The 27,212-nt window shown below is 31.1% G+C and overlaps 1 protein-coding gene across 2 annotated transcripts; it reads left to right on the top strand.

Moving 5' to 3' along the window:
* LOC107442577 (uncharacterized) lies at positions 1-27,212 on the top strand. Of its 2 annotated transcripts, none has more exons than XM_016056176.3 (9): positions 1-220; positions 2,740-2,856; positions 13,212-13,424; positions 14,556-14,772; positions 15,895-16,135; positions 16,764-16,887; positions 18,962-19,148; positions 25,506-25,716; positions 27,019-27,212. In XM_016056176.3, the coding sequence occupies exons 2-9, from the start codon at positions 2,743-2,745 to the stop codon at positions 27,113-27,115; spliced, it is 1,404 nt and encodes a 467-aa protein (XP_015911662.1). In that variant the 5' UTR covers positions 1-220; positions 2,740-2,742; the 3' UTR covers positions 27,116-27,212. The 2 variants fall into 2 exon arrangements, with proteins under 2 accessions (XP_015911662.1, XP_071033756.1); XM_071177655.1 differs by having other exon boundaries at positions 108-220; positions 13,212-13,428; positions 14,560-14,772.

Genomic DNA, 27,212 nt, shown 5'->3' with positions numbered 1-27,212 from the left:
CTCGAGAAAAATACAATTTAAAAATTTCTGGATTGCCTTTGAATAATGCTTTGTATAGGTTGTGTGATAAGGATGGTGTGTCGTAATTTCGAACTATTAGTATTACAGACGTATATGTCTTATCATTATTTGGAACATATGGTGTGTTTTCGTGAGTGGGGCACTCATTTATCGCATTGCATAGAATTCAAACATATGGGAAACCGGTAGATACTAAAAGGTAAGTAATGGAATCACTGTAATATTCACTTTATATCCTTATAATATGTATATTTATTAAATTATTAAACAGACATAGATCTTTAATAAATAAGTTATATATAGAATAAAATTTTTCTAGAAAGGATAATCAAGCAATTTGAATTATATTTCAAATAAATGAAGAAAAAAAAAACGACCTAAAATCAAATAGTCAAATAGTCTGGATTGCCTTTAATTTTTCAAAATTGTAACACATATTTTTTTTAATTGTTTCGATTAATCTGTTTAACTCTGTGAGTTCTGATTCAAAAATTTTTAGTAATATTTTGCACAGGTCTAAACTTTAAACTCGAACAAATTGAGCTATCACATTAAATTTTTAATTCTCTCTGTCAGAAGCAATTCTTAAAAATCGTTGCAAAATTTTTTTTAATGCAAAAATACTTCAATCATTTTTTCTAAGCAGAAAGACTTATTTTAAGCATTTACACTGTTAAATCAATGTAACACTTAAAATAATTTTTTTAAGAAATAGTTTCTTCAGGTTAATAAATAAAATTAAGAGAATAAAGTTTCAATTGAACGATAATTTGATATTCTTTTGATCAAGTAACAGGTACGTTCGTTTTTCCCCCTTTGAAACCTTCCCTGTTGGAATTTTCATTCTAAAATTACAGTAAAATAACCGGAAACAGTCTGTCCATCCTATAAACCGTGAAGTTTACGGTTAATAACATTTGTTACCTTTACGGATTTGAAACCGTTTACTACTAGTATGGTTAAAAACAATCAATTCAAAACTATATGGATTTTAACCATTCTTAACTAGCGTGATTTCAAAACTGCATAAAAATAATTTAAATAGTACATTGAATCTAAGCTCTTCGTTAGATAATTGGCATTGGAGTTAGGTTTTGATTAAGTTGTGTTTTATTAAAAGAACGGTGGAATGTGGTTTATTCAGTTTATCTAGTTATTTCACCTATCGTAAGAGATAGAAAACTCTAAAATTTTTGTGTTAAGCAACTTTACGGTGCAGCCATCTATGCGTCAATTGGAGTATCGTATTCTAATGGTCCAAGATCACAAATTGGTGAGTGCAGGACATTGGAAACTCTTCATGTATTGAAGGGAATGGAGGAAATATTGTAGTGTCAACGATGGGATTCGTACCCCAGTTCTGTTGATTGACAGATTTGCCCTCTTGGCTATAATATGTACCCAGGAAGAACCTCGAGAAGTAACCCTAATGCAAAAACGCAATAATAAGAATAATAAATAAAAAACAACAATTTAATTTTAATATTTTGTGAGATTCCATAGAAGGTATATATATTCTTACCATAGTGTTTACTGAAACATTTGCAGATTATAAATAAATCAATTCATAAATAACTTTTCAAAATTTATCCTTAAACATTAAGGTTGCTCTTAATTCGAACCTCTTTCGGTCAATAAATAAATAAATAAATAAATAAATAAATAAATAAATAAATAAATAAATAAACGAATCAAAAATTCTAAGTTTGAAGGCTTTTAAACAAGAAACAAAACTGGAATTTTAAACTACACTCACGAATCTGCATGGATTATTAGCTTCAATGTTTTTGAAATTTCTTTACTCAGTAACGAATAGTCAGCCTATTTTCCTTCAAATTTTATATACAGTATTTTGTCACTTGAAATTACATAGCTAAAAATAAGACATGTTAAAACAATTCAAAAACAATTTTTTAAATTAAATAATGAAATATTTAAATTAGTTTTGAGTAATTAATGGTTAAAAAGCTTTTTGATATAAAATTTCTTCGGTAAAAAACGATGTTTTAAAAATTGATATATTTGATGAGTGTTAAGTTATTTTGATTCATTAAAGAGAAATTCTCGAGGTATGGTGAAAAGTAAAATTAGGCCTAAAATTATCCTATTTTTCAGATAGTGATCCCCCTCCCTAATATTTTAATAGTCAAGAATTCGAGCTCCTTTGTATCTGATTCCTAACTTCATAAATAGTCTGCACTATTTAATGATTATATTTGAGCTCAAAATACCATAATGTAAACCATAAAAGATGTAAGTAATTTACATCAAATTATTTTTTAAAAAATTACCTAAAGTAAAACTTAAGATTCCTGGTGTTTTTTTGTCAATTTTATTATTTATATAAGATATATGAATTAATACAAATATAATTTTTTGATAACTATAGTACACTTTCGCAAAATTATACTATACTTCCAACGTTGACACACAAGTAACTTATGAAACAACCATAATACAGCTATTATAAATCCATTGTTTTGATTCAGTTTGACCATTAAGATGGTAAAGAAAATTACAATGTAAATTCTTTGATTTCGACTAGTTAAATTCTGGTTTATGTGAATCATAATAAATTAAATTCAACTGCGTTTATAGGGAAACATTGGCGTGATTTACTGCTTCTGCCCATTGTTTTGAAAAACATAGTTGCAATTTAAAATTAAATTTATTATTCAGTATATTTCATCCTAACAAAATGTTATGTTTTTTCTGTAGACCATGAATAACGTCATTCTGCCTTTCTTGATGTCCATGCTGCTGGGCGGGACGATTGACCTCAGGTCATATGACATCAGTGGTGTCAATGTCTATGACGATGATGCCTATGACGAAGTAAGGCACAAATTGAAATATAAAAGATTTTAGGCATGCTCAAATAATGTTTTTATGCTTAAAAACGTCGTGTTTATATATATCTCTGTGTGTCATATTCAACTAGTGTTTAATAACTTCATGTAATCATTGAATGTGTTTAGATTAGCTCTACACTGTGGGAAAATATCTCTTCGAATTTAATGTTGAACTACCCCCAAAAAATGTGTAAAGTAAAATTTTATTTCCATTTAGTACCAAATAGTGAAAAAAAAACCCAGAAAATGTGAATAGCACCAAAAATGAAAAAAAGATTTTTCCAAGCTCGTGAACAATGAGCAAAAAAAAGAAAAAAAATGGATTACCTTGAATAACTTTTGATTTAATGGTGGGCTCCTCACATTCTAATGGTCGAAAAAATTTAAATTGTAATGTATACAATCTTTTGCATCATTTTAAATAATGTAATTTTTCATAGCAAAATACAAGATTTCATGTCCTAGAGTTCGTGGGTTCGATCCCAGCCGGCCGAAGACTCCCCGTGTAGTAAATGGTGACTGATGCACGTTCAGTCAGTTGAGTCGCAAAATCCTCCATGTTCCCATAACAAATCAATACCTCTGGGGGTACTGATCCAGGAGTTTTCTTGTCTTCTGCACTTGTTCAAAATTACAAGACTACGGAGTTACGGACATCAGTAGTCGTAAACCCAAAATTGGGTCGGTTGTTCAACGAAGGACATGAAAATACAAGATTTGAGCAAAATCGGTGAAAAAGTTCCTGCTAAAATTTAATTTAAAAAAAAGTCAGGTATTTAAAATTCGGATTCTCAGGAACTATTTGACCGAGTTAGCTCAAATTTTGTATTATGTCATGCAAATTTATATTTTTTTAAATGTATTCTTTTAAACAATAAAATATAATAAATATTCACCAAAAGTTATTTTTGCATGGTATCATCTTAGGACTTATAATTGCGTGAGCAAATTTTGAATTCGCTTAAAACGTTCCCGAAATGTAGCGAAATACGCAAAAAGTAAAATTAAAATTAAGGATTCCAAACTTTGGAGCGCTCTCCTGACCAAACTATTGGGACCATATTTCCCAGATTGCGGTTACCCCTATATTTTAGGGGGTCAGAAATCCGTATATAATTTAACGGATCCCAATAGTTTGTCTTCTCCAATTATATAATTTAACTGATAAGTTTAATTATAAGAACATCTGGATAACGAAAAAGGGCCATTGATGTATCATTCTTTTAAATTTTCCCATTTTTCCTTTCCAATTATATAATTTAACAAGCACGATTCATTGGAAAGAAATCTGGTAAACAATAAAGATCCATTGATGCATCATTGTTTAAAACTTTCCAATAATATAATTTAACTAGCAAGATTTATTGGAAAGAAATCTGGAAAACATAAAACACCCATTGATGCAACATTGCTTTAAATATTCCAATTCCTCCTTTCTAATTATATAATTTAACAAATACGATTCATTGGAAAGAAATTTGGTAAATATTCTGGAAATCTGGTAAGGACCCATTCATGCATCATTATTTAAAACTTTCCAATAATATAATTTAACTTATGAAGTTTATTCGAAAGAAATCTGGAAAACATAAAAGACCCATTGATGCAACATTGTTTTAAATATTCCAATTTTTCCTTTCCAATTATATAATTTAACAAACACGATTCATTGGAAAGAAATCTGGTAAACATTAAAGACCCATTGATGTATCATATTTTAAAACTTTCCAATAATATAATTTAACTGACAAGATTTATTCGAAAGAAATCTGGAAAACATGAAAGACCCATTGATGCAAAAAGTTTCCAATTATATAATTTAACAAACACGATTCATTGGAAAGAAATCTGGTAAACAATTAAGTCCCATTGATGTATCATTGTTTAAAACTTTCCAATAATATAATTTAGGTAACAAGATTTATTGGAAAGAAATCTGTAAAACATAAAAGACCCATTGGATAAGGAGGGTTGTCCGAAAACCATTTTAACAGTACTTATCCAGCGCTTTCGGACAGCGGCCGAACTCATTCATTTTGCCAGATTGGAGACTAAATCTTATTGCCAGGGCGTCTCCGGCAAATAAGTTTCGACTCAGAGCAGTTTCGGAATGTCGGGAGCAATATCTCATCTTTCTCGGTAGAACTTTGCAATTAAATCCGGCTCTCAACCCTTTTCCTTTGCCTCTTCATTCCAAACTAATCCTCAATCCCATCATTAAGGCGAATGCTGCTCAAACACACATCCCCCCCATATTTCAGTTCCCCCCTTCACCCACCCCCACACACCCACGCGCCAGTAATTGACTGGACATCAGTCCAGCAGCGCCCTTCCACAACACACTGGTCACTCGTTGAATTGACCAGTGCTCTCGTCTAATTAGCATAAAGCAGTATCTCATCTTACTGCGGTGGGCATTAATGTGAGGATTTTATTTAATAGAGGGCGCTGTGGTTTTAGTTTCAGTTGTAGCTGAATACAATCTTCCTTTTGACCGATGTCGTGATTTAGAAGGATCAGTCTTTTAGACATAATTAATATTTCAATGTGCTTTATTAGTGTAATTTCATTTTAGACTCTTAAAACGAAAGTTTGAGATTCTGGGATAATGATTGCACAAAGGAGCAATTTAGGAGAAACATATTTCTAACTTATGGCCGTATTAAATGTCCTCTTGCTAGAAAATCCGACGTCATTCGTGAATAAAGGATTATATTTTGAGCAAAAGGATTATTAGAAAGGGCTTTCTAATATTTTTAATCTTTATTTAATTAAAACTCCGTTAGAATTCGCGTTTCCCAGGTGGATTCAGAGTTAAAAGTCTCAAGTTGCCTTTTGGGTGCCTCCTACCTCCTACTAGTGTCTCACGGGAAAATAATTGCGACCAACAATTTAATTGGAAATAAAAGATAAAGTATTGTTGCTTGTTACGTCTATTCTCTTGATATTATTTGTTTCGAAATTCATTCGCCGGAAGTTTAATTACAGACAAATAGTCCCACAGCAATACGTTCGTACAAAAATAAAATTTTTAAAATTATTAAAATGTAATTATTGCAGATAAAGTACTAAATTCCGTTTTAATTCCATACTACTGAAAACGTAGTACATTTGAAAACAGTCATTATTCATGAAAACAGACATTTACAAACGATACAACAGATATAATAATAAAAATAAAATATTTCTTACCTTTCAACTCAAATGATCTCACTTTTAGTAAATTGAAATGCGATTGAGATTTTGATACATGAAGAAATTTTAATATTTTCTTTAAATAATTCTATTCTTAGACAATAGGAGACTGATTCTACCAACCAGTGATTATACAAATTTGGTAAGAACGCTCTGTAGTTGATAACTATGTCTTTCTTTACCTTAATCGTTTTATTGAGGGGAATTAATTATCGACTATGTCAACCATACCCTCCAACTGCTACGGAATTTTCGTAGTTTCAGAAATCTTCTTTTCAGACGGTAGCAAAATTAATGTCTTAATATTTTAAAAAAATTAATTTTAGCGTAACTTGTCCACTATTACTTATAAAAGTGCATGCCATATGGCTAGATTCTTAAGTTCTGATAAAAGTTTTATGAGAGATCCATTTGCTTTAAAAATTTCTACTTTGGTTCGCTACCACTAGAAATAATTACTTTCAAAATCCTCATAAGTTGGAGGGTATGTTTATCTATCAAAAGGTACTTCGAAATCGAATCAAGTTAACGCGTCTTATGTACTAGTAAATTGGTATTTAATATTTATGGTCAGGGCTCGAAAAAGCTCAGAAATTTTACCCGTCCCCGAGGACGGCTTGTCCAACAATGTACCCATCCTCCTTTGAAACTAACCCGTCGCTTCTAAATAAATAAAAATATAATTTTCTATTATTTATTACAAACATTTATATAAATTGCACAATGAATTAGTAGTTACTAGGATTACAAATACTAGGATTACATTATACAGTAATAAAAGAAATACTAGGTTACTAATAGTAAAACCTAGTATTTCTATTATGAAATAATTTATTTCTTTGATGAAATAATTTAAATAACAAAGGTTAAGTTATCTGTCAATTATCATTTCAATTTATCCGATGGTACTGCGTTTTTTAAATGAATCAAATATGACGTTTGCCAGTTCCACAATCAAGCCAATGATTTACAGAGGTTTCTGCACAGAAATCTGAAAGAGGTTTTCCATTTAGATAGATGTTCATAAATGCGTTTAACGCTTCTTGTTTAAGACCAGTACGTAATGTGTTTTTTTGTAAGTTCATTGCTGAAGAGCCCCTTTCAACCGCTGCAGTATTCCCAGACAGAGAAAACATCCATTCCACCATGCGCAGTATGTTGCTGTATTTCGAGATTAGAGGGTCATTTTAGATGTGAGGTGCTAGACTCTTGTAAGATAACAAAATTTGAAAATGTATCACGAACATTAACGGGAAAATGGCCGTCCGCGCGGACGCTGGATTCCAGAAATTTGTTGACCGCGGGGAATTTTTGACCGCCGAGGACGGGCGATTTTTCGAGCCCTGTTTATGGTGGTAATTACGCCATATTGCTCCCCTTCCAGAATTTTTAACTGTGATAGAATTCAATGAACAAATGCCACTAGTTGATTTATACTGTTTTATTTATTTATTTACTTATATCATTTTTGCTCATAATATTTTTTCTTAATTTTTTGTTCATTTACATAATTTTTCTATTTATTTTTTTGTTTATTTGCCGAAAAACTTTTATTTACTTCACCAGATTTTTTTCTTCTTCTTTTCTTTGAGCAGTTTATTATTTTTTTAAAGCAAATCAACTGTTTAATGTTGCCCATCCATCAATGTTGGCAAGTTCATATCACGTCCCGCTCTCACCATTGTGGGGAATTATAAATCGACTATGCCAACCTTCATCTATCAAAAGGTACCTCTTGATAGAATCAAGTTAACATGTCTTATATACTAGTGAATTGGTATTTAATATTTATAGTGGTAGTTAAGCCACACTATTTAAAAAAAAAAAGTATATCAAAAATTAAACGGATGGAAAATTAAAATTTTGATCCAAAAACAGGTATTTATTTCACCTTTTTAATGTCACTATGCCAATAATTCAATTAATTTACAGTTAAAAAAATAACAAAAATTAAGTTTTAAAGTGAAATTAGGATACCAAGAAAATGACGCTCATTCAGTCACTTTCTGTCAAAATAACAATAATAAAATAAATCTATGATTAGAAAAATATCAAAAATTGAATGCATAGAAAAGTAAAATTTTGATCTGAAAAATGAACTTTCTTTGCTTTCTTTCCATTATAACGAAATAATTTTTTTTAATCAGGAACTCTAGTTAATAATTTAACAGATGGAAATATAAAGATGAAAATAAAATTTCAATACCATGAGTATGATTCTGTCCTGGTGGCGGAAAAAGCAACTAAATATTATCTAGAAAATAAATTAAAAAAGCAAATAATTAAATAAACAAGCAATCAGATAAAGAATTAATTAACTGAATAATTAATTAAGTTAATACATAAAAAACATAAAGAACAATATTATTAATGGACAAATGAAAAGGTTATCTCCTCTATTTAGTCTAATAGAGGAGCATGCAATACAGTATGCAGAATGAGAAAGAATTTCGTTTAATTCTAAATTGAAGGAAATGTCTCGCCGGTTGTCAAATATGTCAATTACATAAATTTTACTAAATATCTGTTCCAGCTTGATCAGTTATAAACACCGCCGTCAATTTTGTTGGAAATTTGGGGGAAGGGGACAAGGAATATATTATATATTGATGAAAATTGAACTGAATTCATCAAACCTGTTAAATAGCCGAAGAAAACAGATAAGAGTTGAATGCAGATTATTAAAAGCATCTCCATACACAAAATTCAATACATTTTTTTTAGTATTTTTATATTTATATACATTTTCGTTTTTTTAAACGATTATACATCAACATTACAATGAAATTAAGATCATTGAAAAATTATGTGTCCAAGGCACTAGAAAATAAAATGTTATATGCAGCTAACACAATTTTTATCGTGAATAACTATTTTTAAAAAAAAGTTTGACTCAATCAAAGTGTTAATTATTGTATTAATACCATACTGTTTATAAATTTTTGTTAGAAATTATTTCAATTTTCATTATTTTAATTATATATTTGATTTTGTTCTAAAATAATATTCATAATGTCTAAAAACTAATATGCCTCACCTATCAATACTTGAGAGAAAAGTATTGTATCATAAATATTTCTTAGTTTTTTTTTTAGGTTTTTAGTTTTTAGGTTAAAATTTAGGTTTTTAGTTACATGTTTTTAGTAGTAGAAATTTTTTTTTAAAACTTCATAAATTGTTGGAGGAGATTATCCCCCGTCTTCACAAGTTGAGGGGCAGTAGTACCCCTGTAATCTACTCCCATGTTTATAAATATTGTTACAAAAATCGTGTTATAAAAATCATGTTATAAAATTAAAAAATTAAATCTTCTTTAAACATAAGTATTATGAATAGTTTTCATTTATTTTTGATTATTATCAGAACTTTATTCTTTTCAAACAAAAATTTATCAATTATTTTTTTTAAAACCATAAAATATTCGGTGCAATAAATATGATAAAATAAATAACATAATGTACACAAATCGGAATATTTTTTTCCAAAAATTAAAAAAAATTATTAAATTTATTTAAATTATTAGTGATGGAAAAAAGGTGTTTAATTCTTATTTAAGTTCAATTATAGTTTAAATAAAACTTAATATCACTCATCTTAATAAAACTTAATATCAACAGTGATCAGTGCAATATTTATTTGATAGCTAACTTATTAGCCATTTATAAAAATATTAAAATAGTGCTGCCATCTGTTGCCTACGATTTCACAATGCAAGCAGAGTCTTGAAGTTTTATGATTTGTTGTTACTTTCTGCTTATAAAAAAGAGAAGAAAAGAGATCGGGATGCTTGAAGATCAGAAACATTTTTGAGATTTTTTTAAGTATCTCAGATTGTTATTGTTTCGAACCAAGAAAGTTTCAGTCTACCAGGTAATTTTTTTTTAAAAATTATTTACTATTAAAAAAAGAAATTAGAATATTTACTATTAGAATATTTACTATTATATTAAAAAATTTTTTCTCTTGAACCAATTTCTGAAATTGTTCTAAACACCAGCTACATTTACACGAAAAAAAAAATTACGGAATTTGTAGAGCTGATTAAGTAATTCTTCTCAATATATTTTAATAGTGATTTTTTCGAAGCCATTCAAGTGCCATTTTCCATTTTCATTGTCTTGTTGCTTCGGGATTTTTTTTTTATTACCAGTATAAAGAGAACTCTATTTGTTTTGAATAATCAGAATTAAAAAAAAAGCATTCAGAAAATAAAGTCTAACGATTAATACAAGTAATATTTCATAAATATGGAAGCTCTTTGATATTGGTTGTAATTAAACGTTGATAAATTCGTTGATAAATTAAACGTTCTAATATTGTTCCAATCTATTTGAAAAAAGCCTATATTAAAAAATCTAATTTAAAAAAATCAGGATGGAATTGATAACATAGGGGAGTTGGGTGGTTAGGAGAATTGATCGCTAAACCTAAACTATGAACTACACTTCATTTTTAATTTTATTTACAAATTTTTTTTGAGTATTTTTTTCCGAGAACTTTATTCTAAGTTAAAATGTTCTTTTTAGTGCTTTTGAATAAATTATAGAAATTTTAACGAAAGGCATTAATTAAATTTTTTTCTCTCAAATGCCTGTTGTGAAGGGGAAAAAAGAAACTACTAAAAAAAAAACTGAAAAAATCCTTGGACTGTATTAAAATTGCGGAAGTTTACGAGGCGTTAAACAGTTTTTAAAAACAATTTTAGCACCAAACTATCCTTTTTTTACTACCATTCAACATACTGCCGCGGCACTTTGGGAAGATGAATACTAACAAAACAAATCTCGATTGATGTTTCTCTTTTAATTACTTGATGTTTGATTATAAGTAGAGCTGTAAAATCAGTGATTGGAATATTCGATTCCAACTTGAGACCTCAACTCCGATCTATCTCAGTTATAATTTTCACCAGTTATAATTATCTTAGGAAATTAATAATATTATTAATAGTTAAATGCATCTGATATATTTTTATTTTTTATAAAGGATAAATGTCACAGGCATTTCAATTAAAATTGCATTTTGTATTGTAAAATAATAGCTAAAGAAATAAAAAGAAAAAAAACTTGTTTGTATTAAATATTAAAATCGTGCAAAACCAATATATCAATAGATCAATATTATCTGCAATTGTTGCCTCCGAACACTGAAATTTAGAATAATGTATAAAGAGAAATATCAGGAAAAATCAGTTTCAAATGTTACTCTAAAGTTTTATTGAAATGCATAAATATGTATAGATGTATATAAAGTCAATGAAATGTTTGTAAATCAAATGTGATACAGAAAGCGCATGTTTCACATTTTTAAAACTTCATTACCCTCTTGCATACAAAGCTAAAATATGCATGCAATGGGCAAAAGAAGCAAGCCGGAAATGCAATCCGAAACAATTCGCGAAAGCAGTTTTAGGGGTTGGCGATTAACTGAAACCTTCTACTTTACCTGAATATCTTTAATTTTAATCTATTCCGATGAGCTTACTAGATTTGAAACCAATAAGTTTCTAAAGTTGGTAGGCAAAAATAAGCCTTTAATTTAAATATTTCTATTGCTTATCTACTTTTTGTTGACGTTTGACTTATGTTCGTGAAAAAGGGAGTTCAAATCTAGTCAGCTGAAGAGTCCCCGTGTGTTAAATGGTGACAGGTGCACGTTAAATCTGTCGGAGTCACAAAGTCCTCAAAGTTCCAATAACAAATCAATACATCTGGGGGTACTGAAGTGGAGATTGATTGTTCTCTGGTTCTCGTCAGAATTACGATCTGTGAAAGGATGAAAGGTGTGTGAACAAGTTCTCCTGTGAAACGGGTTGTGACGCACGTGTGTAGTAAAAATCATACTATTGATCATAGATGGCGCCACTGAAAAACCAGAAGCGCACCCTCTGCCTCAATCTACTTGATTTCAAGCAGACTTGCTGATATTGGCAAGTGGCATTTGTAATAACAACAAAAACTTTTCTTTGAGTGCGCGTACAGTACATATTAAAGGACCTCAATGATGATCTTAATATTGTATATTTTTAGAACCCTTGTATATAAGCTGTATTGAGGCTTTACGTTATAGAAAACCTTGTATCAGCCCACATAACTTGGTTTTCAAAACACCCCCAGAAAATGAGACAAGAAAATTCACGAACAGTAAGAATAAAATTTTTGTGGAAAAAATTCTTATTTATTTTTTAGCAGTTTAAAGTAAGCAAGAACACTAATTTCGATAACCTCTTATGTTTTCTGTTCTCAATTTTACTCATATAAAAATCGACAAATTTCCATATGATCGGTGATCTTGTTATTCTGGACGTAGCTCAAAATGCGGGTTTAAGAAAATGGACTCAAAATAGAAATGGCAATAACGCTTCTTTTCAATCTTCAACTCAATTTGATGACAAGGAATTTCGTACTTACTTTTTCTTACTTTTTTAAACACGAAGTATAATCTTACGGGCTAAGTCCCGGACTCAGGGACTGATCAAGACAAATTTAGGCCCAAGGCCCACCAAATTTTCTGGGCCCCTTACAAAATATTTTGAAATTAAATTACTGAAGAGTAGTCCTAATAATGAAAAAGAATCTATTGAACTGCATGATTCAAGGAAAACATTCTAAGAAATTTTGAATGCAGACAGTTGAAGATTATTTTTTTAAGATAAAGTTTAGGTATCTATAAATTAAAGCAAAATATAAAACAGCAAAACAATGTTATGTCAAAATAAAAATAATCTGGTGACCACAAACAATTGAAATCAGTGATTTTTGCTAAAAGTCACTGATTAGCTGAATTATTTTTTATTGTAAGTTGAAATTATTTTTTTTTATTTAGTGTTTAAACCAACACATAGCTAGCCCAATTTTCATTAGACTTTTTACTAATTTTTGAGGCCCCTCAGAAATTGTGGGCCTTAGGTCCATGCCTATTGGGCCTAGGCTATAATCAGGCCCTGCCCGGACTTCAGGGTTGGGGGTGACTGGACATATTACAGTTTTTTTTTCTTCAGGAAATTTCTTTGTTTTCAGTACATTAAATTCTAAGTTGAGTTTTAAAACTCTGAATTGGGACATTTGGGTTATGTCCTGAATAAAAGGCTCACCGATCACATTTTCTATTTCCAATCGAGTGATAATTTATTTTTTAATGCAGACTAACGCGACTTCCTTGAACACGACCTACAACGTCATCCAGGAGAATGTGTTTCCCTACGCATTTTTCGGCATTCCGGCTGACATTGTCCTCAGGATCAAGTCTAACTTCTTGAGTTCTGCTTCAGGACCCATGGGACTGGATGGTGTGCTCAAGGACACCTCATGGAAGTACAACAGCGCCATCGTTGGGGTGACAACCTTGTACAGGACGGCAAGTATAATTTCTGTACCACTGAATAGCCACTCACGAAATATCGACATTTTTAGATGATAAATTAAATGCATAAGTAGTAGATGATAGAAGATAAAGTATATGATTTTACATGAAATTTAATACATTGTTAGTTGGGCTCGAAAAGTCACGGAATTTTATGTGCTCTGGGCATGTCTACCGGGCATGCTCTACCGGGCAAAATGCATGCCCGAATGAAACTTATTCCTCTTGGAATGAATTAACTTTGTCGATATTATATAAATGAAAGCATATAAACGCAACTATTCATTTAAAGTCATTAACCGTAAAGAAAAAAACAGCATACGAACATAACTATTTATTTAAAGTCACTAACCAGAAAGAAAAAACAACTTTGAAAATAGAAAAACGGGTTTTAAACAAACTTAACACATAAAAGAAAATCTGACCTGATTTTAATAAATTTCTCTAAAGATTTGAAGCAGATATCACTTTTGCTTCAGCTTCCACATTTAAATTTCATCTATTTATTATTTTCTATCTATAATTAGTATTTTTGTTATGCACTGCAATAGTGGTCGATTTTTTTTAAAACAAAAATTAGCATGACCAGGGAATGAAAAAGAATAAAGCTGACTTTGTTTTATTATTTTTTTTTATTTAGAATCGAATTCTTGAGGGGTACTTTGTTGCTATTTTAGGTCATTTCGGATTAATATTTACAGGATATAAAATACATACATGAAAAAGGTAAAAAATACATGCCCTATCGTAATTTCAACATGTCCCGGGTATGTCAGACAAGTAGAAGAATTGTTAGTGAATTAGTACCGACCTGATAATTCGAAAAAATTTTGGCAAAGGATTTTTAATGTCAGAAAAACACATTTTTTCCAAGTTCTCACCTGTGGATGAGTATAGTAGAGCCATCTATAAATTTAAAAATGAAACTTTTTGTAAAATTGAAAAATATTTTAAATGACTCTGTGTGATCTTAAATAACTTAGTGTTAGTAAGACCTATTTTACATTAATACGTTTGGCGACATTTACAATATACGTTAGTGAACATCATTTTACCCTTAATTACACATGCTTGTATTTTATCATGAGTATTGTAAAAACATTGCTTTACTTTCGTTGCATGCAGGTAGACAGAAGCATAAAGAAAGATGCAGTTCCGCTTGATAATTGGAAAGAGAAGGTTCCCGAAACTCAAACCCACTATGTCAAGTCATTGTTCTACGGTGGTTGGTCAGTTGTTCTTTTCCGTTTCAAATGCGACGTTGCTAGTGACGTACCTTTGGTCAGAAAAGTCCTTACAAGAAACTTAGGCGTCATTGGACATTTGAATGCTGATACATTACGTAAGTATTTCATATACGAACCAACACCCCCTCCCATATTATTTAAACGATTTGATTGCTTGCTATTAATGGACTAAGATGTGATGGCCTAAGTTTATTTCTTAATGATTATTCGAAGACAGTAGAAATATCAAACCCTAACACTTAATATATTTTCTCATTAACACGCGACTGCCTTACTGCGCCTGCGCATATATTTCAATCCATTTAATTTAGTTAGTTTATCTAATTGTATTATAAGGGCTTATATAACTCTACAAAGATGCTCTCTGGTGAGATGGTGCTATTGATCAGTTGCTTTTAAACGGTTCACAAATTGTCACTCTTATTCGTTATTTCTCTCCTTTTTAATTTAGTTAGTTTATCTAATTGTTTTATATAAGCATACATAACACTACAAAGATGCTGTAACTACGAGATGGTGCGATTGATCAGTTGCTTTTAAGCAGTTCACCAATTGTTTAAGTCATCTACTTGTTGATGACAACAATATTCTGAGTTTGCCAATCAATTAATGTATTGATAGACGAAATCGTTTTTTTTTCTCCAAACTGAAACATTTGAAGGTAAGTCAAAGTAAAATATCTTCCAAGTGACACAATCTAAAACATCTCACTTCATATCAGTCTGTTTAAGTAGAATCAAATATAGAAAGAACAAATCAGATACATAATTGACTGTGTAACATGCTATGCTTATTTTCTATACAATAAAATATTTAATTTCAAAATTATGTTATTACTTATGATATTACCTTTTTACATTATATTTTCATTATTACTTTGAGGTAAAGGTGGAAACTATAACACAAAAATGGTAATAGTAGTTGCACCACGCCAAAAGACGAATCTCAAATAAATAGCAGACTTGTGGCAGATTGTTTTGACGTTGTACCAACTATAGAAAGTTGGACAGAAATTTGTAGCAGAAGGCGTAATAAAAATTTGCGCCACGCCTTTACAAATGTGTGAATATTGCGGATCATTAAGTGGAAAAGGGGTTTTGTCAATAAATTAAAAATCAAAACCTAAAATTTCACTTCCCCCCCCCCTTTTGAGCATTGCACCTTAATTTTTTGCTTTATATTTTAATTAATAATAATGTTTTCTGCTTGTCTTTTAGCAAAATGGAATCAAGCAATTAAAGACATCCAAAAGGATGACGATATCCGTGGCACAGTGACACTGCACACTCACGTCTATTCGACTATGCCCATTCAGAAATCAATCGAAAATCCTGAGGATTTGTTCGAAATCATTAGTGAACTACCAAAGCTGGTCGGCAAACTTGGGCAACCTCTGTACATGGATTTAAGACCTCTTAACGATTTGGATAAAAAATATCCAATTGTCAAAATGAACACGTGAGTATTAAATTTGCTTAAGGCACTGTTTTTTGAAGGTTATGTCAGAGTATTAAATAACGCTTTTTCAGGAATACTATGCTATTTTCATATCTGTTTAGAGTCGGTAACAGCTATTCATGACTGTTAGGATAAGTTTTGCTAATTTTTTACCAGCGCTCTCTATGCTAATTACGAAAAGGGTGCAAAATGTCAGTAGGCAGAAAAACCACAGTGCTCATAGTTTCATAATCCATATTCATTTATATTTTCAAATCCGTGTCGATGGAATGAGAAATTACGCTACTACTATATTAAGAATTGCAGATTTGATAGAATTGCGTTTTTCTCTTTGCAAACTATTTCGTTATATAAAGTTAAATGAATTTATTCTTTTTATTTATTGGCTTGCTAAAATTTTAATTTTCTTGTGAAACAGAATAATAAATTGTTGTAATGATATAAAGAATCCTAACTATCGGGATTTTGATTTGATCGGATTACAGCCGAATTGGGATTTCGTTTGAAAGAGTTAGGGACTCCCTACCTAAAATTTAAGCTGTAATTTTTTATATTCTTATCTGTTAACATTCAGCATTCGCTAGACGTAATTATAGTGCCATTTTCTTAAAAATGTATAATTGTATAGGGAATTGCTAAATGAGTGGGAAAATTTGGACGAAATGATGGATGACGTGAAAGTGACGAAGGTGAGCATGATGCGATGGGTCACAGAAACTGACACAGTATTCGATGACAATCAGGAAGATAAGGTGAGTTAACAACGCCCTCTCTCTCTCTCGCTCTCACCCTCTCTCTCTTTTTCTTCTTTTTTGATGCATGCTTTTCTGAGACTGAGCTAGTGATCCTAAGCAAATAATAGATATCTTACTGTGAATGACCGAAATTGGTGGTTGTTATTTTCCACCGGTGAATGTCAACAATCCCATAGTCACTTTCGTTAATGTCCGAAATATATACTAGGTCTAGTTAGGTGCTACTGCTCGGTATACATTTGCCCGGTATACCCTACACTGATGTTTTTTAAGGTATCAGTGCCACTGCCCGGTATACATTTGGCCGGTACTCCAAACACTGGTGTTTCTCCTAATCTATTCTCTGCAGATATTAAAATATCGCATAAATATGATAATATCAACGAATAAATTAATATGAAATCGGATACAACAAATATTTCGGACATTCACCAAAGCTACTATGTGATTGTTGTCATTCACCGGTGAAAGTCGACATTTTCTTGATTTCAGTCATTCACAGTGACAGATTCAAATCCACGTTATAAATTACTGCTATAAATTCATCATCATCAGCATTGGCACGACAGCCCTTTGTGAGCCTGGGCCTTCCTCAGAAGCTTTTCCCTTTCTGCCTTTTTCCCAGCAATTGATTTCCAGTTCTTTACTTTTAGGATGGGAAAATCCTCATCCATACAGTTTTTCCATCTCTTTTTGAGCCTTCCTCTTGGCCTTTAATTGGAGGGGGTTGCATTAAAGACTCTTAATTCTGTTCGTTCTGAGCTCATTCTCACTACATGCCTGGCGCATCTCATTCTACTTAGTCTGCTATAAATTACCACTGCTAAAAATTTGGTTGGAAGACTGAAGATCTTTTTGGCAATTACAACTAGAAGGCAAGTTCTGTCTTATGAATAGACATGGCTGTCTGGAGCAAAGCATCTTCATTGCCTAGAAAACTTTTCGAATTCTAGCTGTCCCTTCAGTAATTCGGCAGGTCCAACGAAGAGACACCACCTCAGCTGATGAACATCACTTTACTGCGACTCTAAGACAGCACTTTGCTGTCATAATAGAAAAATTTTAAAGCAATGACTTCTTTTAATTGTAATTTGCTCCATTTTTATAATTGCTCCTGCTTTACCATTGGAAATATAAAAAAAACCTACTGGCATGGCACAGAAAAATATAAAGAGTACACCCAAAAAGTCTAGTTAAGCAAATGAGCTCGTTATTTCTTAAAAAGAGTAAGCAATTTATTTACAATTTATGTTAAATTATCTTAGTGTGTCTTTACTCTCCTAAGACTCAGCGTTTAATATATTCGGTACAATTTTATGACTAAAAAAATTATATTTTAAGATTTTTCTTGTCTGTTTCTGTTTTGTCTGCTTTTGCAAAGTGATTATCGATGTAAAAATATTAACTCTATTTAGTCGAAATTTTTAATCGCATAAAAAAATTGTAACAAAAATAAGAAATTTGATTCGAGTAGCCTTTTGGGCAGTTTTATGGCAAATAAATAACTTGTATTTGAGTCAAGTGGATCTTGTTTCATCATCAAAATGTGACGAAAAGCACTATAAAAATGTTTTACAGTGTGCAAAAATTGATAAAAAATAAAATTCTACAATTCTATTCGTCTAACAAAGAATAACTAAGCAAAAAAAAAAAACTTAATCAATTTTAAAAAAAAATTTATTTTAGCTACGTATTTCTAAGGAAAAATCACTGTTTTTGTCATTATTTTAGGAGGTTATAAAAATTAATAATTTAATAATTATTTTTTAACGATATTTTCATTTTATAATAAATTCCTTTCATAAACAGTGCTTTGTTTACTCTCCTGATGACCTATTTCATTACATTATTTTCGGATAATTTCATAAATTTTGTTTTTTAAATTTTCATAATGACGTTAAAAAAAACTTTTAAGAGACGCTTTTTAAATGATATTGTATAGCATGTTTTTTATTACCTTTTTGCTACTACTACCAAAAAAATAAGTAATTTCTTTCTGCTTTTTTTTAAAAAAAAATTGTTTAACATTAGTTAAAAATTGTTTGATGTATACATATTTTTTCGTCTTAAGATTTCGAACCTCTTGACCAATATAAACAACTGCCTCAAAGCATTCAGTAAACTGGGAGCTGAATATAGTTTGTTTAAACCGACTGACAAAAGAAATTTGAAGGCAGCACAAAAGACATACACGTCTGGATTAGAAAAGGGCATTGAAACTTATAATCAGGTCTATAGGCGACTAAAGGAGGAAGTAGGCAAGTATATATGTTTTAATTTTATACAGAATGCAGAATCGTCATGTATATATTTAGAAACCTTGTAAAAATGAAATTAAAATGGAACTGTGAACGTAAGGGGTAAAAATTAATACTTCCGTGTAGAAAAAAAAGCATTTTTAAATTTTTATCAATTTATATAAAAGTATGAAGAACGGATTACAATAATCTAAAACCAGTTTTATTTTCGAGAGGAGGCCAGGTGGCCTAGCTGTTACCGTGCCTGACTGTGGGTTCAAATCCCTCTGAGGGCATGGATGTTTCTCTCTGTGTGCTGTCCTCTGTTGTGTGTGAACGTGGCCCACTCTATTAACGGGTATCTGAGGCAATGTGGCTTGGGTAACGGTGCTTGCCTCTGTGACTTTGGTCAGAAGGTGCTGACCAGGTAAAGCAAAATGAGCAACAGTTCCGACGCTTTTCATGGCGAAGAAAGATACGTTCAGTGACTGACAATTAAAAAAAAAAGAAAGAAAATTTGTTCTGGAGTAAAATTTAAACCTGGTTTCTATCGAAAAACGAGTGCAATCCATTCTTACAAGACGAATAAACTTGTTTCCGATGATTTTAATCCCTCCTTTGTTCTGCTCAACTTTAATAATAATTCGTCAAGGTTTGAAAACATTTTTCTCTCTAAATGTTATTTTGCAATAATAATAATGGACATAATAGTTTGATTTTATTTTGCAAGGACTCGGTAAATAAATATGAAAGGTTATCATTATTGTAAATCCAATATCACTTGTGTTAAACAGATCGAATCATCAAAAAGATTTAAATTGACAGATTTCATTAGAATTTATTTTCTTTCTGATGTCTAATTATGAAGTTTAAAGAAAAGTGTAGTTTAGAACATCAAACCTTTTTTAACTTTCATAAAATGAAATGAAATTAAATAAATATTTGAATTTGAAATATATAGATAAATAGAAATGCATAATAATATTTCTTCCCCATTTTGCGAAATGTAAATATTTGGGGGGGGGGGGGACGTGCTTTCATACGTGCTTATGAGGTTAGTTCATGCTGTTGCAAAAGTCGTATTAAAAACAAATTTCTCGAATGAAAACAATTATTAGTGTTTATTTTAGCCTGAAATTATGTTAAAATCTGAGGATTACTTTAATTTCTCTTTTTAAATAATAATAATAATAAAATAAAAGTTAAATATCTTTAATGACTCAAGCACATTTGGTAATGCTATGCTTTAAATCATTTCAGATAAATTTAAATAAATTATTTTTTCATTTTCTTTAAGTCCTTTATATTTTTCTTCTTTTCAGATTGTTTCTTTCTGCACTTATTTCTAATTTCCAAATTATTGCATTAAATAATTATAATTAGGCTATAAAATATACATTTCCTGAAAATAGTTTATAGAATCTTCCCCTACCTATTATGTTTTATAATTTTTTAAAAAAAAAAAATTTAAAATTACATAGTATAGAATAATTAAAACGTGCAATGTTTTTTGAATTTTTGAGCTAGCTTTGGAAATTTACTGTTTAAAAACTCTTAAATATAGTTTTTTAACACAATAAATTCTTCTTTTTTTAGATTCTCAAAGGAAATATAATTTTTACCTTTTTACAATTAAATAGAAAACTTCAAAAATTTTAAAAAAGCTTCTACATATTATTGCCTTTATTTTCCTTTAAACCTTTTAATTGGAAAAATATAAACTTAGTAATTTTTGAGCACAAAAAACATGAATAAAGTTTCATGTCCAATTCGAAGTTTAAATCTACAATTATAATGAGCTTTCTATTTTTTAAAGTAAGAAAATAGAATTAGTTACAATTCTAATTACTTACCTAATAATGAGGCGCTTCGAATCGTTGAAAAAACTGCAACCGTTGCTGTACTTATAAAGCTTAAAAAATTAAACCATTTTTAAATTAGACAGATGTGCTGTTCTTTTGATTTTAGTGTTATTTTTTACAAATAACAATAATACTTTAATTAATATTTTTAATAACAAACTTTTATTTGTAATGAAATATATCTCCTTACATTTTGCCGACTTTGTTTTTGATTCATAGAAATGATAACGTAAATAAAATGTGTGTGTATTAAATGTGCACTTAATTAACGTTGCGCTAAAGCTGCACAATGGTTAATTATCGATGGTCAGGGAAACAGCCCTGAGGATGAACGGAAGGCTTGCCATCACAATTTTGTTGCTCTGCAGAGAGGATGGTTCCCTCTGCAGCACTTTACGAGCGAGAGCCGAGCACTTTACGGTAGATCACGAAGACCGATACCTCCCACATTCGGTACTAAGTCAGGATGATGAAAGTGGTCACCTACCCGCTCACTGACAGCAGAAAGTGCTGCTTGACTTCGGTGTTTTACTGGGAACAGTGTCTTTACGATCAGCTCACTGCGGGACAAACTTGCATTAAGAAGTTAAAAATCTGATTGGTATTCAAATATTTTGTATAAAATTTAATCTTTTCTGTTACAACTCTTTACTAAACAAAATGACTATGATAAAAGAGTTATTATTGAATAAAGAATTGTGGTATTACGTGAAAACAATGAACTGAAATGTTCTAAAATTAGGCAGTCAAATTATTGTTTGCATTTTAAGAGTTGGAACGATTCCGAGCATGCTCTTCAATGCATAAAGAGTCGCGTTTCTTAGTTCAAGGGATCGCAAATAAAAAATATTTGTAAATAAAGATTTGCACTTCATTTCCTCAATTTAATTTTAACATACGTTAAATAATAAATTATTTCGATTTAAAAAAGCAATGATTTTGCATATTTGAGAAATCATTTATTAAAAAAGAAAAATTAATAAATAAATTTTAAAAAAATTATAAAATCACCCTAAATTTTTGAAATATAATTTTTTTTGAAAATAAATTCTTTAAATTTTTTTTTCTCAACAATTTAGTAGAAAATAAAATAATCCTAAAAAGTTCACATTTGTTAGTATCATCACGATGTAACTTAACATTTTTAATAATCTGCTATATCATTATAAAACAATATTTAGCTCTCATACACACACAAAAAAAAATTAATTTAATAACATTTGAATACATTTTTCTTTCGATTCAAGCTTCAAGGAGTTAATTTAATTTGTTTTCCCAACAATTCAAACAGACAAAATGGATTCAAATATAATTGTGATTTCTCGATAAGGATTAAATAGTCATACCATTTAACTCAAAGCACAGCAAAGAAAAAACATTACCAAATTAAAGTTCATAACTTATTTTCTCATTCATAAAAAAAAAGGTATCTTCTATTGTAACATAAGTCACAACATAATCAATTATTTTGATTTAAAATGCAACCTTTTAAGTCACAAATATCACTTTTATGGCCCGAATAGTAGCATTCCAAACACTTAGGATTCCGTTCTTCTACAAACACAGCACCAATAAGGCCTTTAACCTCTATTCCATAAGGTAGGTCTTGAACTTTCACATTTGGATGTAAACACAAAGTAAACTTCCGCTCGTTCGTATAAACGTGAAACCATCCGCGGAAGTTGCTTTTAATCCACTCCGTTTTCACGATGGAACCGTACTCTTTAAGTACCTCAATCACGTGAGAGGTGTCTACTTCCAGAGGTATGTTACGCACATGCAACGACACAGACTTGGTTGGCACTTTAATGAAGGTACATGGCTGTCCCTTTATTTTCACAGACTTGGACATCTTTGGGCTCTTCAGGTACTTCGCGAACCCTTCCAGAGCGTATTTCGTTTTGAAGCTGATGATATACACGTGGTTCAGGAATGTAGGACCCAGGTTGAAAACCTCGTTCCGTCGCACCACCTCATGCAGGGCGTTGATGACGTCCCCGATGTTGTATGGACCTGCGCTGGGGTCGCAGCGGAGTATCAAAGTGGACGACCAGTCTACATCGCTTGGAAAATTCAGAGCGTCAAGATCATCCAAATCGTTACTCGAAGAGGACGATCCATTTACATCGGCATTTTCACTCATGTTCGATTTCTGTTGTTGCCAAATAGAGGGAGTAAATTTAAATACCCAAGTCGTCGTCTGCTTGAAAGTGTAGGAATTGGGTCAGTGAATATTTTATCAGAAAGGCTTGGGAATAGTGCACCGTGGCAGAGTAGAAGTATTTGTTCGATAGTTCTTATCTTATCAGAACTTTCGTTCTTTCACTTCCTCTTGAAGTGGTGGAACTGAGTATAAGATTGGAAGGGGGGGGGGGAAATACGATAACTGTTACAAGATGCAGTTTCGCATGTTGCGCAATACCTTAGTTTGACCGTAAACTTTGAAACTGATAAAAAACTTAATCACTTGAATAACGTATTACATTGATCTTGCTCAGCAAAAGTGATATCGTGAAGTGAAAAGTGATCAGTCCATTATTTTTTGAAATTAGAATAGCTTAAAAAAAAAAAAGAACATGAATATGTGAGGCAATCTTGTTTTATGAATGAAAATATTATGACGGGGAAAATATTTAGATCTCTCGTCTGAACTTATCAAAAATTTTTTATTTTATTTTATTATTTTAGTATTTAGTTTAAAACAAAAACTCACTGTCTATTTTCATGGAAGTTTTAAGTCCTAGCAACCGATTGAAAAAAGCGGAGCAATTCAATTGAAATCTTTTTTTTTTCAAAAATAAATAAATAAATAAAAATTTTAGCTTAAAATAGCAAGTTTCCATAATATAAGCTTGATTATCAGGAAAATAATAGGGTAAAGATGTTTTCTCGGTTTACTCTATAGTCCGAACTTTCCACCGATTATTTTTTAAGGATAAGGATATAAGGCCAGGTATTCCCGAAATTGATGATTTTTTATGGTTTAGTACCATTGCACGGTATACATTTGCCCCGTATTCCCTACTCTGATGCCTTTTTAAGGTTAAGGGCCACTTCCTGATATGCATTCGCGCAGTATTCTCTATAATGATGTTTTTTTTAAGGTTAAGTGCCATTGTCCAATATTATTGAATGAACTGAATTATTTTTCGTATGTTTAAAGCAAAATTTGTGCATTATAAAAAATTTGATTTATTAAATAAAGAAAGTTTTTGTTATTACCAATTTTATAATATTAAAAAAAAATAATACAAAGCACGTTTCTCCATGATTTAAATATTTTTAGTGGCAAGATTAATTTAGATAGTTCAACTGAAATATTCTTAAGTTATTAAAAGTACAAAATCGCAAAAGCAAATAATCTGACGAATTTTCCAACAATATAACTTGAAGCTTTCGGATCTTTTTTAAAATGGCCTTGCAGCCTAATCTGCGCGCGTAAGAAAATTACTTTTGTGCGAATAGTATTTATTCTCATCGCACTGGCACTGAACCTTATAAAAACATTGATATAGGGCATACCGGGCAGTGGCACTGAACCTTATAAAAACATTGATATAGGGCATACCGGGCACTGGCACTGAACCTTATAAAAACATTGATGTAGGGTATGCCGGGCAGTGGCACTGAACCTTATAAAAACATTGATGTAGGGCATACCGGGCACTGGCACTGAACCTTATAAAAACATTGATGTAGGGTAAACCAGGCACTGGCACCGAACCTTATAAAAACATTGATGTAGGGTATACCGGGCAAATGTATACCAATGACACTTAACTTGACCAAGTATATATTTCGAACATTTACCAAAGCGACTATAGTTTGTTTAAAATGCGAAATCCCCCAGACTCTCGTCTGGGCCTGTGGCGGTGACTATGGCAACGAGGTATGACTCTTTCAAGTAGGGGTGCGGGGTCATTGTTCTGGAGTGGCTTTGGGTCGGGTCGGCGCGAGAAAGGGAATCTCTTTTTTCGGTCTATTGTGTTAGTCCTAGAGAGAAGCTACCCTCCCTAAAAGGCGCCATTCTTGTTTCCACAGCACCGGGCGGCCTCAGACTTTGTGGTGGGGGGAGTTCTTAGCTTAGACAAACTGTATGTGATTGTCAACATTCACCGGTGAAAGACAACAACCACAAATTTCGGTCGTTCTCAGTAACAAAGATCTAAATTCTGTTACAACTCTTGACAAGAACGGTGCCCGAACAAGATTATTGGCTATAAATTTTGCTTATCGAATCGAAAACTAAATCTGTGTTAATATACAATAAAAGAAAATTCTTTGCAATACCATTAAATCACAACTGTTACATGTCAACAATCACTAATTCCTTGTTGATAAAGGTTTATCATTGAGACATTTAACAAAACATTTTACCTTTATTGATTTTAAACGTTGTTTTTAATGAAATTCAATTAGAAAATGTTGGGATTAAAAAAAAGGTTTATTTCAAGTTTTGTTTATTTGATTTATCTGTCTCGCAATAAATTAATTGTTAATTGGTTATTGTATTCAGATGCTCGGTGTGAGAATGCATTCCTTCACAAAATCAAGGGACTTTTGAGGGTGTACAGCGACGAATTCGAAAAGAAGGGAGAAGTGAAGGGAGGTTTCGGAGAGTGCCAAAGGCTCTGCATTCGACACCCTAAGTGCCGTGCCATAGGCTATGCGGAACACATCTCCGAACTGGACTTGGCAACCGGGCTCTACTTGAAGAGAGAGAAGCAGTAAGTATCCTTGTGTTCCAAAATACAAGTGCTAAGTATTTCAGAGGAGAATGAAAACAGGTTTTTTACAGTGCAGTGCAAATTAAGTGGTACGAAAAATTTCGCGTGTGTAGTTTAATTTGTTTATGTTTCCTATTATTTGCAATCCAATTGGAAATATACATGATTGTGCAAATGTTTCATTTGCTTCAAAAAATATGAAGTTTGTAATAAAAGTCGGCATGTTTCGAGCACTCAAAAATAAGCACCCAGTCTCAAGACTTGAAGAAAGAGACATGAAAGAGGAAACCAAAAGTGATATGAAACAGAAACGTTAAGTTACTAACGATAAAATGAAAAGTAACGAGAAAAAAAATTTGGCATTTTTTCTATTTCACTCTCGGCTACCGTGGTTTTTCTGTTTTGTTTTTCAGCTTTATTTTAAATTTTATATTTAGTAACTTTACATTTTCAATTTCAAATTACGTTGGTTTTCCTAATTCACGCCTTAGCGAGTCTTGGAAATGAGCACCTATTTTAGAGCGCTCGTGACATATCTACTTTTATTACCATCTTCATATATTTTAAAGCAAATTAAGTTTTCTTATCATCAAGTGTTTCTTTCCGCTTAATATTCTTGAGAATATTCATATAATAGTTGAAAACTCGTTCTCTTCTAGGTCAGACACGTTTTCATGCCAGACACGTTTTCATAAGAATTCTAATAAATTTTCATATTGATTTTTTTTAATAAAACATGAGAAGCAACTTTTATGTTCATTCTTAATAATTTTGGATTGAGTATTACGCCTAATTCATCACATTGATCCTCTAATTTCCTCTGGGTCTAGTTGCATAATACGTTTTTTAGGGCTGAAGATTTCTCAAGCACATCCCAGATTATTATTTTCGTTTCTTGAAACTTTTAGAGTGGAANTATATATATATATATATATATATCAACGCTAGGACTCACACATCTTTCGCAACGTGTACGAAATTATTGGAACTTGGCTAGGAAGTGGTGTCGCATCCCCTATAAAGTTTCGACGACGCACCATCAGAGTATCATTCATTTCGAAGTTTACAAAATTTTTTAAATGCTAAAAATTTCAGCAATAATAATGACCTCAGAATGATGCCTTCAACTCAAAATGTAACTTATTAAAAATTATTTTTTGTTTAGAAAAAATTTAGTTTTATTTTACACTAAAAAACATACATTACTTTTTTCCCCAACCGAATGTAAATAGTTTTAATTCATATTTTGTAATTTTTTCTTATAATCCGAATTCGCCTCACTCTATGTCTTGTATTTTTTAGATGCTGGATATATTATCGAAGTACAAGTACAGCAACACTCTTTACGCCAAATGGTCTTTCCGGAGATATGGGAGTTTACGATAGAAGTTGCTACTGAATATTTCGTTGAATTTAAAACTTATGTTGTTTTAGAAAATTTGAGAAAAAAAATACTAAAATAAAAACAATAAAATAAATATTTTAACAACATAAAA

The sequence above is a fragment of the Parasteatoda tepidariorum genome, chromosome 1 (assembly GCF_043381705.1).
Source record: "Parasteatoda tepidariorum isolate YZ-2023 chromosome 1, CAS_Ptep_4.0, whole genome shotgun sequence".
In the NCBI taxonomy this organism is placed as follows: domain Eukaryota; kingdom Metazoa; phylum Arthropoda; class Arachnida; order Araneae; family Theridiidae; genus Parasteatoda; species Parasteatoda tepidariorum.
Note: the sequence above shows the minus strand (reverse complement) of the source record. Positions and strands in the feature narration are given on the sequence as shown.

Excerpts from the sequence above, each read along its gene's own strand:
- LOC107442577 (XM_016056176.3), top strand. The coding sequence starts at position 2,743 with ATGAATAACGTCATTCTGCCTTTCTTGATGTCCATGCTGCTGGGCGGG. Across the intron at positions 2,857-13,211 it reads ACGATGATGCCTATGACGAA|ACTAACGCGACTTCCTTGAA; the intron begins GTAAGGCACAAA and ends TTTTTAATGCAG. Across the intron at positions 16,888-18,961 it reads ATGACAATCAGGAAGATAAG|ATTTCGAACCTCTTGACCAA; the intron begins GTGAGTTAACAA and ends TTTCGTCTTAAG.